At 37.9% G+C, this 17,466-nt stretch overlaps 1 protein-coding gene across 1 annotated transcript in view; it reads right to left on the bottom strand.

The window, feature by feature from the left end:
- The window catches only part of LOC121407464, a 39,597-nt gene extending 22,315 nt beyond the window's left edge, over positions 1–17,282 (bottom strand). The window contains exons 1-2 of the mRNA XM_041598546.1: positions 16,680–17,282; positions 10,958–10,990 (exon numbers count right to left, since the gene is read on the bottom strand). Coding sequence (XP_041454480.1) covers positions 10,958–10,990; positions 16,680–16,737 — 91 coding nt within the window. The 5' untranslated portion in view covers positions 16,738–17,282. The remainder of the gene's footprint in view (positions 1–10,957; positions 10,991–16,679) is intronic.
- Between the last annotated feature and the right edge of the window lie 184 nt (positions 17,283–17,466).

Consider the following 17,466-nt stretch of genomic DNA (forward strand, 5'->3'; position numbering starts at 1 on the left):
ACCCCCTTTCATATTGGCAAGCACCGCAGCGGTGTATCCGCAGTCGTTGCCATGGTTTCCAAGCGAGTTCGCGCCATACGTGTGGCCGAATCACAGCGATAAGCGCATACCGCATTTCCGGTGCGGAGTAACTCCGTTTGTAACCCTCTTCTCGAAGTGGGTTGAGTACTCCGCTTTGAATCCGGATCGAACTAATCTCAGAATTTTCATATTGCCCTCCAAAGTGGAGTAACTCCTCCTGGACTCCGGACTAACTCCACTTCGGCTCTCACTATGAAAGGGGTATTGGACATTGTTTATGCTCAAGATGTGCTGGATCTGTCTCAAACACCACACTAACAGCAATCCCATTGACACTGGTTAACTTGAGCAGTGAGCTAGAAACTGACTTGGGGAGTTTCTTTTAAGTATGACTTAAGTCGCACGTAAATGCCGACGCATACATGATATGCAACGCGCGATCTTATTGATAGATACGCAGTCGTGCGCGTCCTCATGACACGATCTGACCAATGCGGTCAAGCCTTCCATACCGTACGCAACTTGGTATTTAAGTGCAACTCTTGGTCATACTTAAATCTTTGTGAAACACCCCCCTGGCCTTATTTACCCCACTCTCCCTGATACTGATTTTAGAGCTCACTTCATATGGGATTCTCAACAGAGTTTTCTATCAAATGTGCATGCTGTATGAGGGCACATAGCAAGGCATACAGGAGACAACATATTCTGTATGTGCACTGGCCCAAGCCTCCGCCTCCCCAACACATATCATACACACAGAGCTCCGCTGACACACACATACACACCCTATGTCTGTACTAACATGAGCTCCCTTGAAGGTTATAGCAATGGGTTCATTTGCATGTCTGGCAGACATAAAAGGCATACATGTACACACAAACCACAGACACAAGCATTACAATACAGGGGCATTGCTGAGTCTTTTTTTTACCCCTTTGAATGATCTTTCTCTTGTGTGTGAGCGGTATCTTTCTTCAAGAGTTCCCCAAAAAGTGGGGAGGTAGGACATCCCTTGGAATTTAGGGGTGTACATGGGGTTATTATATTAGTGGGTGGGTATGGGGATAATGAAAACTTTACAAATAAACTATTCTGTAAGTAATAATGTAATACAAGATAGGGGTAAGTAAGTGGTACCTCTCTTATAGTGGATATCGTCTGCAGAGAGAATGACAAAATAACTAATAAGGGGAGAAGCCGGCATTTCCATATTTAATACAAAGGCCTACATGTAGCCCCACCCCACAGCCCCACTTTTTCTGACATCCCCCTACTCCTATTCTCTTATATACTACTTATAGAGTATATATATAGGATATGTATATATATTATTCATTATGCAGTCCCCAACCAGGGGGAGGCGGGTGGGTGGGGGCGTGCCTCACGAAACCATGAAACGGGGGGGGGGGGGGGGGGGGGGGGTCTACCTCTAAGGAACTGACCACAAGGGTAAAATGCAGAGTCTTGGGAACTAAATACCTGGCAGTGTGAAAAATAGGGTTTATACGGAACAAGATCGCAGTACGTAGAGTACGTAGGTATGGTGCACGCTAGCGCTGTGCATATACATAATGTGGGCGCTAGTGGTGCATGGACCTGGTAGCGGAGGTAGTTTTGAAGCCGTGCGTGCAGCTCTCGCTGGACAATTTTGGTAGGGCTAGAGAACTGAGAAGTTTCATAACGGGGGTCTTGCAAGCGGGGCGGCTTCTTAATGGAACTTCTGTCATTCGGAGTAGAGAGAACTGAAAATTAGGTCTGAAAAAGGGGGTCATCATTTTAGATGTCTCGCTGAAAAATTTTCGATAATTTTTTTGTTTCAAAGAAATGTATTATAACTTCTAAACACTCAAAGACTGCCACTATTGAAGCATTATGTTTAATAATTATCTAATAGCATTTAGGCCTACAGTACATGTAACTGCCAATGACAAAAATTGACTTTGAACACACCTCTCCCGACAATGAAAAATACATTTATACAATTGAATATTAATTCATAAACAAGTGGAGTGCCTCTGGCACTCTCGCCTGCATTACGCAATTCAATTTACATGTAACATTAGCAGCAGTGCTGACTTTGAAAACTACCAGTATACAATAATCATTCACAAAGAAGTGGAACGCCTCTGGCAGTCTCGCCTGCATTACGCAATTCGATATACATGTACATTAGCAGCAGTGCTGACTTTGAAAACTACCAGTATACAATAATCATTCACAAAGAAGTGGAACGCCTCTGGCAGCCTCACCTGCATTATGCAATGCAATATAGCAGCAGTGCTCCCTTTTAAAATAGCTAATGAATAGTATTCACAGAAGAAAACACTAATATGATAATAAAATATTATGCCCATTGACCCAAAATGACCTTTGACCATGATCATGTGACCTAAGACATGTGCAAAACAATCATTCATACTTGATTATCCTCTTGTCAATATTTCATGAGCTAGATCCATTAACTTCCTTAGTTATGATGCCAATTCAACACATACTCCCAACATGACCAGAGTTCATTGACCCTAAATTACCTTTGACCTTGGGTATGTGACCTGAAACTTGCACAGGATGTTTAAGGATACTTGATTGCTCTTTTGTCCACGTTTCATGAACTGGATCCCTAAAATTTCAAAGTTATGATGACAATTCCTCAAATAACCCCAACATGGCCAAAGTTTGTTGACCCTCAATGACCTTTGACCTTGGTCATGTGATCTGAAACTCACACACGATATTTAGGGACACATGGTTGCTTTTGAGATGCATACGCTTACATGTACCTAGCAGATTAAAATGGATGGAAATGGATGACAGCTCCAAAGGGTTTACCAGGGGTTTTGAATACCGGTACTTGAGATGCATACGCTTAATACATGTACATCCTTTTCAATATCCGTGCTACTAACGATGTATAAACATTCCATGTTCATCTTTCCTCCCTCTATTCGTTATTCAGCTGCAGTGGGTATTACTGTAAAAGTGGAAATTTTCGCATATTTCGCGGCAAGATTTGCGAGCGCGAATTTAAAAACGAGAATTTATGAGCATCTATTTTAATGCAAGCTTTGAACCACAGTTCAATTGTGTGTATCGTTTTGGCAAATAGATTTTAATTTGATCTAAAGAGGGCAGCATTTTCACAAGCAAACTTTAGCTCCAATTTCATGTGCATCGCGAGAATTTGTTCCAAAGCAATGCGATCATTTTTTAACAGTCGCAGATCGGTGTTTAAATTATGATTTTGGTTGAATTATAAATTGCTTTTGCTGTTTGATTGGTGAGTGTTTAGATCTGTTTAGTTTTGGAGAAGACGTTGGGTCGATCGCCCATGTTTGTTGATTGATCCCATGCATAGCCGTGATCCCCCGATCCTTACCCAGTGCTCAGCCGTCCACACCAGGCCAGCAGCCCTAGCAGGGCCTCTGCTTTGCCTTACCTGATGTATGCCTTGCAAATAAAAGTTGCGCTAATTGTCACGAAAGCTCATGATTAGATCAAAACAATGGTGAATAATGCCGCCTGAGAGCTAGAATTATGATTAGAAAATACAATTTCGTTGCTGAAATTCTAATTAAAACCATTCACAGATGGGCAAGAAGGAAGTGACTTTGTGATTATGGAGTGTGCAGCGCGATTTTTAAAAACCCGCGAATACGATTTGAAGCCGCCAAGCGCGAAAAATTAATCCCACAAAAATAACAGCGTTTACAGTAGTTGCGAGGATGCCAACGCGATGCAGAAAGTATACAACAGACGTTTAACATAGGATAACGGAAATGGGATGTTTGTTGCTCGTACATGTTGTGGATTTACATCTTATCCGGCTGGAAAGTTCATCCGTTCTAAGAGTTTTGTGCTGCTCAATACTTTTTGCACAGATCTATAAAATCACAGTGGACAGATGCTCGATGGAGCATATGTACGGATAGTGATTTTCCGCAATCGCGGAAAACGGACGGAATTCACGGAATTGGCTGTTTGAAACGGAAAGTGGCTTTTCAAACGGAAAACACATTTTTTCTCAAAACGCACAAAAAGCAACAGAAATTAATCCCAAATCCTCAACAAAATACTAATATCAACTGAAAAAACACGATCTCACTTTGCAACAACAATCATGAATAATTCATAATTCATAATAATTCATTGATAAGTGAACAGGTATTCCTCAAAATAGAAAAAAAAGTAGCATGTGAAAACATGTAGATAAAATTATTGACCGAGTGGAACATCATAAAATGATGAAGAAAAGACTTGATGGTTTCCAACTAATTTTTTTTTTCTAAATCAAGGAAATATGGAAAATAAATGACCATTTCATGGATTTAAAGATGCAAAATGTGGAATTTTAGCCACTCCACTTTTGATGATAAAATAATTTTTTCTGAGTCAATAAAGAGTTGAACATTTTTCACTGGCTTTCTTTATAGTTTCCAACTACGGTAAATGAAAGCAATTCTAAGGAAATATGGTACGCAGGTAGCCATTTCATGGATTTAAAGATGCAAAATATGAAATTTTGGCAACTTTTGTTGAAGGGTTTTTTAAAACCTTAAATACCCATAAAATATAGATTTTTTTTCTCCAAAATAAACGTAAAGACTCAGGCCTACGTTGCTGAAAATATCCTTTTCAATGTGTGTTCTTTTATACTGGACATGATTCTCAATTGTTATTTTGTATACCTTAATAAAAATAAGAGTCGTGCTGTCATAATGAAAAAATTATTAAAAAAATTGGGCAAGCAGTTTTTTCTATCGGGCAAGCAAATTTTTTCATCACTTGCCCAACAGGGCAAGTGACAAAAAAATTTTTTGTAGAGGCCTGATGAATGCATGAATAAACATTGCATCATTGTTTGAAAATATTTCGAACAAGCATGCATAATAGATGTTGACGTTGCTGGCCGTCCATAGTTGTGATTGATCGGATCAATCGCACAGGCTACATGTAGTTCAGCAGAAGTGAAATGCATTGTTCAACTGTTCTATGATTTTTTACTTATGATTTTTTAAATTTACATTTAGGCCTAATACCCTTTTTACACACGCTAAAATTTCCTTAACCCCGTACTATAGGTGGGGCTAAATTGCCATTTAGCCCCACCTATAGTACGGGGTTAAGCTTAGCCCACTTTCTTTTATACAGCATTTTTGCAAAGTGCGCTAACCCCACCTTTAGTACAGGATTATTTGGCCCTGCAAAAAAGCAGGGTTATCCCAGCAATTGCAGTGCTAAGAGCGATAGTACGGGTTTTAAGACCGCCAGTGTAAAACGAAATTGGGCTAAGCGCTCCCATTCATGCCCCGCAACAGAACCGGCCCTGTTGTCCAATCAGTGGTAAGCATAATGAATATTCATTCAACAGCGAACACAGCGATGAGAAAAAGCGCGCGCCATAAGTCAGCGAGTTTGAATTCGTGTTTTAATACTTTCCTCATCGACGCTCGTGAATATTCATGAGCTACCACTAGTCCGGGTTAGCGAGTTTCATGTGTGAAAAGAAAGCATTCCTTAATCGGGGTTAGCAATGACAAATTGACATGTGTGAAAATAGTACAGGGTTAAGAATAGTACGGGGTTAGCGATAGTCCGGGTCTAAGAAAATCCTGTGTAAAAAGGGTATAAGTAATATTTTCCACCAACTTTCTAATACTTTTAATATTTGTAATGAACAAGCCCTTTAAAGGGATAATCAAGGCTGAAAATGATATGATTTGAACAGATAATAACTAGCACATCAATGATGTGGAGCTCATCCGGCATCTCACGACAAAATTTAACACAATTTTAATTTCAGCCCAGATGACACTGGAGTGAATTATATTGGTGACATAAATTGAGGATATAGAATTGAAATTGTGAAGAAATTACTGTATGTGAATTTTTCAAAATATGCATAAATTAATTTCGCATAAATTAGCATAAATATTGTTCTCATCAAAATTCTGTGTCGAAGATTGGTGAACCTCATGAAGCTCTACAGGTTGAAGAAAAAAATAAAAATCGTTCCACAAATGAAGAAAAGAAGCATTCTATGTGAATTTTTAAAAATATGCATAAATCAATTTCGCATAAATTAGCATAAAAATTGTTCTAGTCAAAATTTCAAAATTCTGTGTAGAAGATTGGTGAACCTCATGAAGCTCTACCAGATGGAAGAAAAAAATCAAATTTGGTCAACAAATAAAGAAGAAGCATTTTTTTGTGAATTTTTCAAAATTTACATAAATTAATTTCGCATAAATTAGCATAGAAATTGTTCTGGTCAAAATTTCAAAATTCCGTGTAGAAGTTTGGTGAACCTCATGAAGCTCTACCAGATGGAAGCAAAAAATGCGCATAAATTAGTATATTTAATAAATTTCAAAATTCTGTGTTGAAGTTTTGAATCCCCCACCTAGTGCTATCATATAACGCAAACAGAAATGAAATCGGACTTGAAATGGCGAAGTAGTAGCATTTTGAAATTGTGGACGGACGACAGAAGACGGACGCCACGCCACAGCATAAGCTCATCTTGGCCTTCGGGCCGGATGAGCTAAAAATAAGGCAAAATTATGAAATACATGTAGAACACAGAAAATTTCATCAAAATCAGACAAGGAATAACAGTTTATGACGTTTTAAAGATTTGCATTACTTGGCAGAAACAGTTTTATGCATATCTTCATAAATATTCAATGAGCTAACTGATGATTTCACATCCCCCACTTGTTCTTTTGTATCTTATTACATGAAATTGCATTTATTCTAAGTTTTTTCTCCAAGAACTGGGAAAATTGATTGATTGCATAAGATATTCACTGATGAAAGTGCGACATATCATACCTGTATGAAAATATGAAATAATTATTATTTCAAGTACTAACATACATGTACATGTAAGAAAAAGGAAAGTTGGGATGTGACATCAGCCCATGTTCATAACAGTTTTCACAAAATATTGCTAAACTTTAAAATCAATCAACTTGGTTTATATTTGTAAATCAGTTTTGATGAGATTTTTAGCAATTTGTTTTGGAATTTCACTCTTTTATTTTCGATAGAATTATTTTCAGCCCAGAGAGTACCCCTTTCAGCACTTATCATGTGGACTTTCATTCAAGAATATTATTTGTGGTCGTTTTAGTAATGCTTGTGCACCAATGTTTTAAAAACTTTTTTTTCCACTTCCGAATGCCTGCAAGTGAAACTTGACAGGGAAATATATTTTGAGCAACGTAGCAATATTTGTATTCCACAAAGCTTGTGAACTCTCTGCCCCCTCACGCAACTCTGAAAGTCGATGATCCACGCTAAATATAATCTCTGAGAATCACTTAAGATACAATATCATTTTCATTTGAATACAATCAGAGCTCTCACTTTTTCCTCCTGTCCATTCTACTTGGAATGATGATCATCAATGCATTTTCAAACAGCTTAAGTACAATAAAACCGATTATTTTAGAGAGAGCAAGAAACTGTGGGGTACAAGTTTACACTAAAAAAATTCTCATTCATTTGCAAATTTTAAACAAACAAATAACAAATCAAATAATTTCTACAGTAAGCTGCATGCTGCATACTTTGGCTGTTATTTGTCTTCTTGTTGAATTGAAATATTTTATGACACAAGTCAGTGCAGAGGGTACTAGGGAGGGGAAATGGGGGCATGGGATTGAAACAGGGCGGGTGCAATACATACACTGAAGCATGTTTCAAAGATGGACAAGAGCATGATTGATTCAATTCTATTCAAAGTTCATTGATATGAATCCTGACTTTTAGGAATTATCAGGACAAACACAGATCATAGAATTAAAATTTTCACAACACAATGTTCCAGGCGGTTTCAAACCGCCTCGATCACAAGAATCCCCGTTAAATTACGAGAACTTTTAAAGGCTAAAAAATACCCGTTAATTATTCCTGCATTCACACCGCCCCGAAACACATCCTTCGGGATAAGTTCCCGAAGTTACGAGCATGCGCAGTATGGTCTGATAAGCAGGCAAGGCGCGAGATTCAAAATCACTAGCCCAGCAGCCACCCACGCCGCCGCGCCCAACGACACGGTGGGATAAAAGTTCCCGTAATTTGCTTTCACATCGCCAAAATACCTGCGACCTTGGAAAAATCCCCACGAAAGTTCTCGTAATTTCGCCAAGTACCTACTATTTAGCGGGTATTTTCTTTCGGGGAAATTACGCGTAGTTTGCTTTCACATTACCAAAATACCTGGTATTTTCTGATCGGGGTAAATTTCCCGATCAGAGAATACCTGGAACTGGCGAACTTCGAGGCGGTCTGAAACCACCTATTGCCAGCCACCCTCATGTATTTCCTACGCTGCATAGAGTGCCAATCTTTGAACTCTTTCTCGATCTATTCCAAAAATAATGACGGAGCTATTCTTTAAAATTCATAAATTCAGATGATTCTCATCAATAATTCTAACAGCAAAAAAATTTTAATGAATAAAAATCCTACTGTACATATCACGACTGTGGAATTACTAACAAAAGACAAAACAAATCAATTCACTTTGCAACAAAGATGACGATGATTATTGTTATCAATCTAGTACCATACTGTAGGTTTCCAAGCCCCCCCCCCCCCATGATGCGGCTGCTTCTTATGACTGACTGCATTGACCATTAGGTGTAAATTCATTGCATAAAATTATAAGACCAATTGGAATACTTTGTGTTGAAGGGCCTAGAATTTCCATAAATCCACACCATGACCCTGTCATAGCAGCTCCATGACATTTTCTCCACCCAGAATTGCTCCTATGCAAAAATCTGCACGGTAAAGGGATGGTCCGGGTTGAAAATATTTATATCTTAATACATAGAGTAGAGTAGAGTTCACTGAGAAAAATGCCGAAAATTTCATCAAAATCGGATAACAAATAATAAAGTTATTGAAGTTTAAAGTTTAGCAATATTTTGTGAAAACAGTCGTCATGAATATTCATTAGGTGGGCTGATGTCACATCTCCACCCTCCGTTTTCTTAGGGTTATTACATGTACATAAAATCATATTTTTTTCATTATTTCATACTTGTGTGAATATGTTTCCCTTATCATGAAATAATTTGCAGCAATAAATATCTAATGCACTAAACCAGTTGCCAATCCAGTTTTTCTAGTTCTTGGAAGAAAAAAAATTGACTAAACCTAATTTCATATAATAAAATACAAAAGAACAAGTGGGGATGTGACATCATCAGCCCACTTAATGAATATTCATGACAACTATTTTCACAAAATATTGCTAACCTTTAAAATTCAATTTGATGAAATTTTCAGCATTTTCCTCAGTGAATATTCTACTCTATTTATTAAGCTACATGTATACACACTTTCAGCCCGGACCATCCCTTTAAGGCAAACCTAATAACCTCCAAAAACTAAATTAACTCTAATCTCTATCTTTGCATTCTTCCAAACGAAACACTATTACAATCCTAAATCTAACCCTATGTATGCCCTCCGGAGAAAATGTCGCAGGAGCGTGTCACCATCATAGCATACAAATAGCGGAGAATAAAAAGGAAACTGTCTCAGTCTAGATCGAAAGGAAATTAAGGCATGAATAACTTGGTACTCTGTCAAATGTCACTTTCCAACCATTATCACATCTCCATTTTTTCTTTCTTTTTCATGTCTGAGGCTAAAAGGCTGATAGTGCAAAGAAATCCATTTCACTTCACAGATGGTGATTTTTTTTAGAGTAATAACATGAGTTATTAACGCTATCATATGGCCCATTTCACATGACGACATAACGAAGGAACAGGTTATTTGGTTAGGCACATTCACATTTAATGTCAGTCGTGATATATTTTGGTATCATATTATGGACCATTTCATACGGCAGCAATATTACCAAAAATCAACATATTTTGTTATAAACAGAGCCACAAGACCCTAATCATAATTAACAATCAACCATCTTTTGAGACAATGTGTACATGTCTGTACATACAGGTAGTCAAATGTGTATTGCAAAACCTCCTTCCATATTGATTGACCCATAAATTTAAAATTAATCTTTTTTTGCTCCTTGAATTGGCAACACTCATTTTCTTTTCATTTTAATGAAATATATATCACTGTTATCAGTATTTTTAAAACAGCGATTTTGTCGTTTCCATTGTGCTGCCAATTTAGAGCGTTGAATGATTAGCTTAAGTTGCTTGATTCTCAATAAACAGGACATTTAATTTTAAAATCTTTTTAAAATTAAGAAAAAAGTTAGCAAATCTGAAATATGGCCAACATGGAGGTTTACATGTAGGCCTACAGGCTTTTACATTTAAATCAGCATATCTTGGCAGTATTACTTTGATAAGACCAAAAGCTTGTTTGAGGAAATATCAAGGATGGATTCTAAAACCAACTGGGGAAACACAAGCCTAGGAATAGAAGTATAGTGTACAAGTATAGTGTACAAGGAAAGAGCTTTGTGTATAGTAATAGCCCATTAGTAAGGCAGCATGTAATCTAAGACGTCATTAACTTGATATGAGGGACTATTAAGAATAGGGCAAGACAGGACTTTTCGAAGAGATTAGCCAGGTTCTGCTCCGATGCATGAAAGCTTTACAACAACCCAACGATCTGAACATCACCAATCCTGTAGACTAGTCAGTACGAGAGGAGAGCCAGGATAAAAGAGAGAGATAACGTCTTGAGCCGTCTAGCCAAGAAAAATTATGACAGTCTGTTTGCAGGGGTTAGTGCATGCAAAGTATAGGCATCCTCTGCACGGGCTTGATCCAATGTAAAATGTCTGCACGCTAATAAATGCCTTACACTGCCAGTCTAGCCAGGGAAAGGGGCACCTTCATGGGGAAGAGAATTCAGATATGACTACATGACAGTATCCATGTAAATCTAGTCATCTTTCAATGTATGAATAAATCAATTCAAGTCTTACCTTGTGATCTACCAGTATTTTGAAGCAGGATAACTGGAGAAAATGAGAAAGTTGAATAAAGGAGAAGAGTGAGAATGAATAAAAAAAAACAAATTTGACCAGATATAGCAATGTTGCACTGTCTGAAGGTACATAGAAATAATGATAATTAACATTTATATGAAGATAATATTGAGCATATACATGACACACGTATGTATTAAAAAATCAAATTTCTTGATAAAAAAAAAATCATCCAGCCTATGTAAGGATGAAATATCACTAAAAAGTAACATTCCTGTATACGTGTATTCTCTAAGTGTTCTCACTGTGAGACTGCAAATACTTTTGAAAGTAGAATTGAAATACCCATGAATATCAAATAAAAAAAAAAATATTGATAACCATTCATCATACTCACAATGCATAATCCTTATCAGAATATGCATCAATGACCTCGCCCTTGCATTCAACTAAACACCATTACCATACTGTGTACATATTGTGCATAATTCAGAGAACTAAGTTCCTAACCACTTCATCAAGCTACAAGTACATGTACATATTGTTTCTTGTCAAGCACTTGTTGATAATCTTCACAATACAGTATGTACATGGAGCATAATTGGTGTGGATTTGGCAGTCAGTCCTGCAAATCAGTACCAGCTTACACGTCTTTAGGGCTGCGTTTCTGCGACCTCAAGCAAGAATCATGATTTGAATCATGGTTCAACACACAAACCTGAATTACAATACCACAGAATCAGGGTTTAGACGACCTTCATTCCAATGCTGCTTCTCCTCGGATTTGGGCCTATCCAGTGCGCAGTTTGACAGAGGAAGGTCAAGTTTTTCGCACTTGTTTCGGCTCTTGAAAAATCAATCTTTTGCTTCCAGAATTCATTCTATTATAACTCATTTTGTTTACTTCTATTCATCTTGTCAGTTTATCGAAAATGGTGTTCCAAAGTTAATTTCAGCGTAGATCGAATTTCATATTGACACTATTAACTCAACAAAAACAGACCATTGTCCGTCCAGTTCATTACTAGAGCTTGAATTTAAAGACATGACCAAAAAAATAGCGAACAATGAATTTGAAGTTAAATGCACGTCACAAGAAATGCATGCATAGCACATTATATACATACACTGAGCATACACGTAGTGCGCCTTAAGCTTCGCAAGAGTCAAATCAAGGAGATGGTCAAATCGAAAGTAGCCAGACACAGCGACGTCATAGAATCACGATTCAAATCTACAGAAACGTCTTTCCAAACAACCCTTTTTCTGTGTTTCATGTTTGTTATTTGAAGGACGTTTATTTTCACTTTGCCTATTAAAAAGCAATTGTGATTCTGCAGAATCATGATTTGAATCATGATTCTAGGGTAAAAAACTGGCCAATAAAAGCATCCTAGAGCATTTATTGGTGTCTGGAAAATGAAGACCGAAGACCGGGGACTCATATCACACTCGTGTGAAAGCATTCGTTGCTCATACCCCAAGCGTGTACAATGCACTTGCGCGAAGGAGCATGGACTTTGGAATTTGCCTTCTTCATGTCATGATGTGTTCTCCCATTGACAATACGCAGGTCCCCGGTCTGCGATCTTTGTTTTCCAACCTGTTGTTGGGTGTCTGGAAAACGAAGACTGGGGATCGCACCCATCTAGCTGAAATAAACCATTATTATATTCAGCTAAAATTCAGGAATATTCTGATATTAAATACACAATCAGCTATGATTGGCTGATAAGTTATAGTTAATTGTATGAATTTTGTGATGTGAATGATAAGTGATTGCTCAATATAATGCGCTCAGCTCAGCTGGCATTTGCAATTTTACTGTCTCGCCTGCATTATGCCATTCAATATAGCAGCAGTGCTGACTTCGAAAACAGCTATTAAATAATTATTCACAAAAGAAAACACTCATATGATAATAAAATACTATGTCCATTGACCCAACATGACCTTTGACCATGATCATGTGACCTAAGACATGTGCAAAACAGTCGATTATCCTTATGTCTATATTTCATGAACTACAATGTACATGTGTACATGTAGATCCATTAACGTTCAAAGTTATGCCAATTCAACAAATACTGCCAAAGTTCAATGACCTTAAATGACATTTGAACTTGGTCATGTGACCTGAAACATGAACAGGATATTCAGGGATACTTAACTGCTCTCATGTCTAAGTTTCATGAACTAGATCCAGTTCCATAAATTTCCAAATTTATGATAATTCCACAAAATACCCCCAAAAATAGTCAAACTTAATTGACCCTAAAAGACCTTTGACCTTGGTCATCAGACCTGAAACTCGAACAGGGTGTTCAGTGATACACTATTAACCTTATGTCTAATTTTCATGAACTAGGTCTTAAGTTATGACATTTCAAAAACTTCAACCTTGGTTTAGATTTCAATATTGATTCTCCCAACATGGTCTAAGTTCATTGACCCTAAATGACCCTTGACCTTGGTCATATTACCAGAAACTTAGGCAGGATAATGTTATTATGTTATTATTTGTTTGGCGTCACCTGTGCCTGGGAGGCGAAAAGCGAACTGAATCACTATGACCCGCAGGTCTCTCCTCCCGATATAAGGGAATGCAGGTGGACCACTACACAGGGGTTTTCCCCCTACTCTTATACGAATAGTGCAGTGGGTTCTTAACGTGCAAAGGTGGTGACTCTCCTCTACACGGGGCCTCCATGCTGCCATTGGAAAAGCGGCACCTATAGCCACACTCTGCTATGCAGGTGAGACAAAAATCTGAATCGCTCTTACAGTATATTTGCTTATTAAATACAAAAAAGTAACCCTTGAAATGATATAATACTATTCAAAATCAGCAATCACACCACTATAGAAAAAAAAAAATCCCTCCCCCAAAAAATATATATTTTTACACAATAACAAAAGTTGCCATAGTTTTGTTTGGTCACAGCATGAATTGTAACTTGGCATGGTGACATCATAAGAGGCAAATGCCTTTCAGAGTGTGACATACTGACTTTCGGTTTTGAAAGCAAATGTGATTCATCGGCTCCTCTATAAAAAAAGGGTATAGAGACGAATGAATTACTGAATCATATACCGCATGCTATATCTTTGGCAATAAGAAAGCCAGTAATTCTGCATTGAATTAATATTCAAAGCACATTTTTAGTCAAATCCATTTGTGACTTAATATCAGGAAATAATCTAACCAGGTATTATTGTGTCCTATCATTACTATCAGTACCAAGTTTAATGACCGGAAAGGGGGGTGTCCATAGATTTGGTTATAATATAAGATCTCTGCAAGTAGACAGGACTAAGTCAAAGCACCATTTGCAAAAAAAACTAACAAATTGAAAAAAAAATTCTTGTGCTATTGAGAAATACATCAAAATTTTCCATGGTGTGGAACTGTACTGTGGAACTGTATTTTCAATCACCCTGATCAAGTTTTGACAAATAATAAACTTTAAACTCAACACTTGTCACTGAAGTCCAGGAATCCAGCCATTGGTGTAAAGTTGGGCCAAACGTTTACGAAACATGAAAAACTCCTGATGTAACTTTAGGCTATTACACACAACTACTGTAACATTAAATGTTTAAACCCCAGAACAGGATGAAAAGTGACATCCGATGACAACTAATCCAGACTGGCTAAGATATATGATTAGCCTCATTAGGGTTGCGATAAGGTTTTATATTAGGATTAGAGTTAAGTTTAAGAAAGCATATAGTGTTAAACCTAGGGTTGGAGTTGGTCATTCCATTATAATGTATGGAATTTGCAGCGGAGCAATTGTCGCGGGAGCAAATGTTGTCATGGAACCGGATGAAATGTCACTTGGTTTTGGAAGGGTACATGGACATGTAGCTTGGTAAGAAAGTTTGCACTGAAGGTCAAGTCATCATCCACAACAAAAGTATAAATCAAGAGAAAATCAAGCATCCTGAAAATGGGATGATTTTTTGCTTGTTGTAAGCAAGTGAAATGCCTAGACAGTCTCGTCGCCTGCATTACTTGTAACACAATTCACTGTAGCAGGAGTGCCAACTTTGAAAATAATTATGAATAATTATTCATAACACCAAATATGATGATTAAATACTAAGTTCATTGACCCTAAATTACCTTTTACCTTAATCAGGGGAAGTTCACCCTGAAGAAAACTTTGTTGCAAAAATAGCAGAAAAAATAGTAAAAAATATTAGTGAAGGTTTGAGGAAAATCCGTTAAAGAGTAAGAAAGTTATTAGAGTGCAAAGTTTTGGATTTCTGACGTCATAAATGAGCAGCTGCCCCATGTGTTATGTAATATAAAAAGCATTAATTTCAAATTTTGCATGGTTCCTGATGACTTGATTTTCTTTTCTATTCATGATCGGGTGTGAAATGATTTGTCTATTGATATACAAAAGGTACAGCGAAAACCATTATCAATTTTCTGAGAAAATGACATTTCATTGATTTTTTACCATTCGCTATGTAGGAATGCTGCTCGCATATGATGTCACAAATCAAACAATTGAATTTCTAATAACTTTTTAATTATTTGATGAATTTTTCTCAAATCTTCGGCAATATTTTTTATTATTTTTTCTGCTATTTTTACAATAAAGTTTTTGTCAGGGTGACCTTCTCCTTTAATCATGTGACCTGAAGATCATGCAAGATAATCAGTAAAACTTCCTATTCATGTCCAAGTTCCATGGCCTAGATCCATATACTTTCAAAGTTAAGATGACATTTGTATACCATTTACCACAAGAAAGGATCACTAGTCGCTCTTAACTTATAAACAGCTTTGTGAAAAACCCACCAGGAGCCATTTCATAAATCTGTTCATGTTACATTTGAGAATGACTGGTGCTCCTTTCTTGTAATAAATGATAATCACCATCAGACTTCCATGGGTGAATATTTAGCGCATAAGAAAGGTTCGCCAGTCATTCTTAAAGTTGTTCTTAATTTGGTTAAGTTAGCGTTCACTGATGTTGTGTGCAAATAATTTGGTCCCCTAAACCCCAGGAGAGCCCCCCTCCAAAAAAAATGATATAAATAATTTAAAAAATAAAAACAATATTAAATACAATTTAAGAAAAATGAAAAATATGGATTGGGGCCTATATATAGGATATACCCATGGCCTGGGTAATAAATAATGCCAAGACTCGGAGTGTGGCAAGCAAAGCCAGGGCTAAGGCCTCAGCTACTGAGCCAGGCCCTAACACCAGGCGGCTAGGCCTAGCCCTAGGGCCAGGGGCGAAGCGAGACCTCGGGCACCAAGTCGTAAGGCAAAGACCTGGCCAAGTCCAGCCTCGCTCAACTCAGGCCAGCGGCCCAGGGCCAGGCCAGGGGTAGGCATTGGTAGGGCCTAGGGGCCTAGATCGAAGTTACAAACTTACACTACAGCCAGGCCCAGGCCAGGGTCAACATTCACAAGACACAAGCAAGCTAGGTGCACTCTACCTCCTGAGTGAGCTGAGCTTGTTTCAAATTGTTGTTCCTCTTGACTCGAGCTTGAGTCTTCCTCAATTATGTCAATAGCTCAAAAAACGTTGTCGTTAAGACTCAGACCTGAGTGAGTGTGACTCTGCTGTGCTGAGCCCGTGCTGAGCTCACTTTCCAAGAAACAAAATGTTATTGTTAAAACAAGACCCTGTCCTTAAATGTACGGTTACGTGTCGTTAGACTCCTAAACTTAGTATTAAAAAATACTCACCTATCAGACCTAAACATACAAAAGATTCGGTTTGGCGGTCCATACTCATGTGACACATATATGCAGGAATGGGCAGGCTCGGCACCTTCCCCGGGAAAACGGCTAACCTCCGCGTAAGATCCTGCGCCTATCTAGGCCTACAACCTTTCATGTGGTACCTGCACCTGCCATGATTTTCTTCGTCCGATGAAACATGCATTGCATGCGCACACACTACATTGCATGGTTCCCTACAAGAGGAGCATTCCGCTAGCTGTATGCTATACCCACGTTTCAATGTGCATACATGCCATGTATATTTGCACCAGTCTGGCTAATAATATCTGCAAGGCCGAAGTCTAGCCAGGTTTTCCGAATGCAGCCGAAAGGTCCCGATAGTCCACACCTCTCCTGGTTTCAGTCGAGAAATATTGCAAAAAATGATCACTTTCCCGTTAATCACAGTAGGAACACCGGGCTGATATACAACACAGAGCATAAACTTATCCAATTCATACGACCAGATGGTATACTTCCTTTACAATTTGGCGATTTTTTTCGATGCAAATGGGGCGAGTACCTAGTGTGGAAAATGAGTAGCCTCTCCAGACGGGCGACTACCAAAATGCAGACAGGTAAGATATAAAAATGTCTGGAGAAAACCTCAGAAAGGACTGCAGACTGTCTAAAATCGAATCGCCAATTCACATTTTTTTATTCTTTCTTTATTGTGAGTTCATTGTGAAATACATATCCATTGCTATTCAATGAATATTACTGCCGCATTACATATATTCAGGGATTATAC

This window comes from Lytechinus variegatus, chromosome 2 (assembly GCF_018143015.1).
Source record: "Lytechinus variegatus isolate NC3 chromosome 2, Lvar_3.0, whole genome shotgun sequence".
Classification (NCBI taxonomy): Eukaryota; Metazoa; Echinodermata; class Echinoidea; order Temnopleuroida; family Toxopneustidae; genus Lytechinus; species Lytechinus variegatus.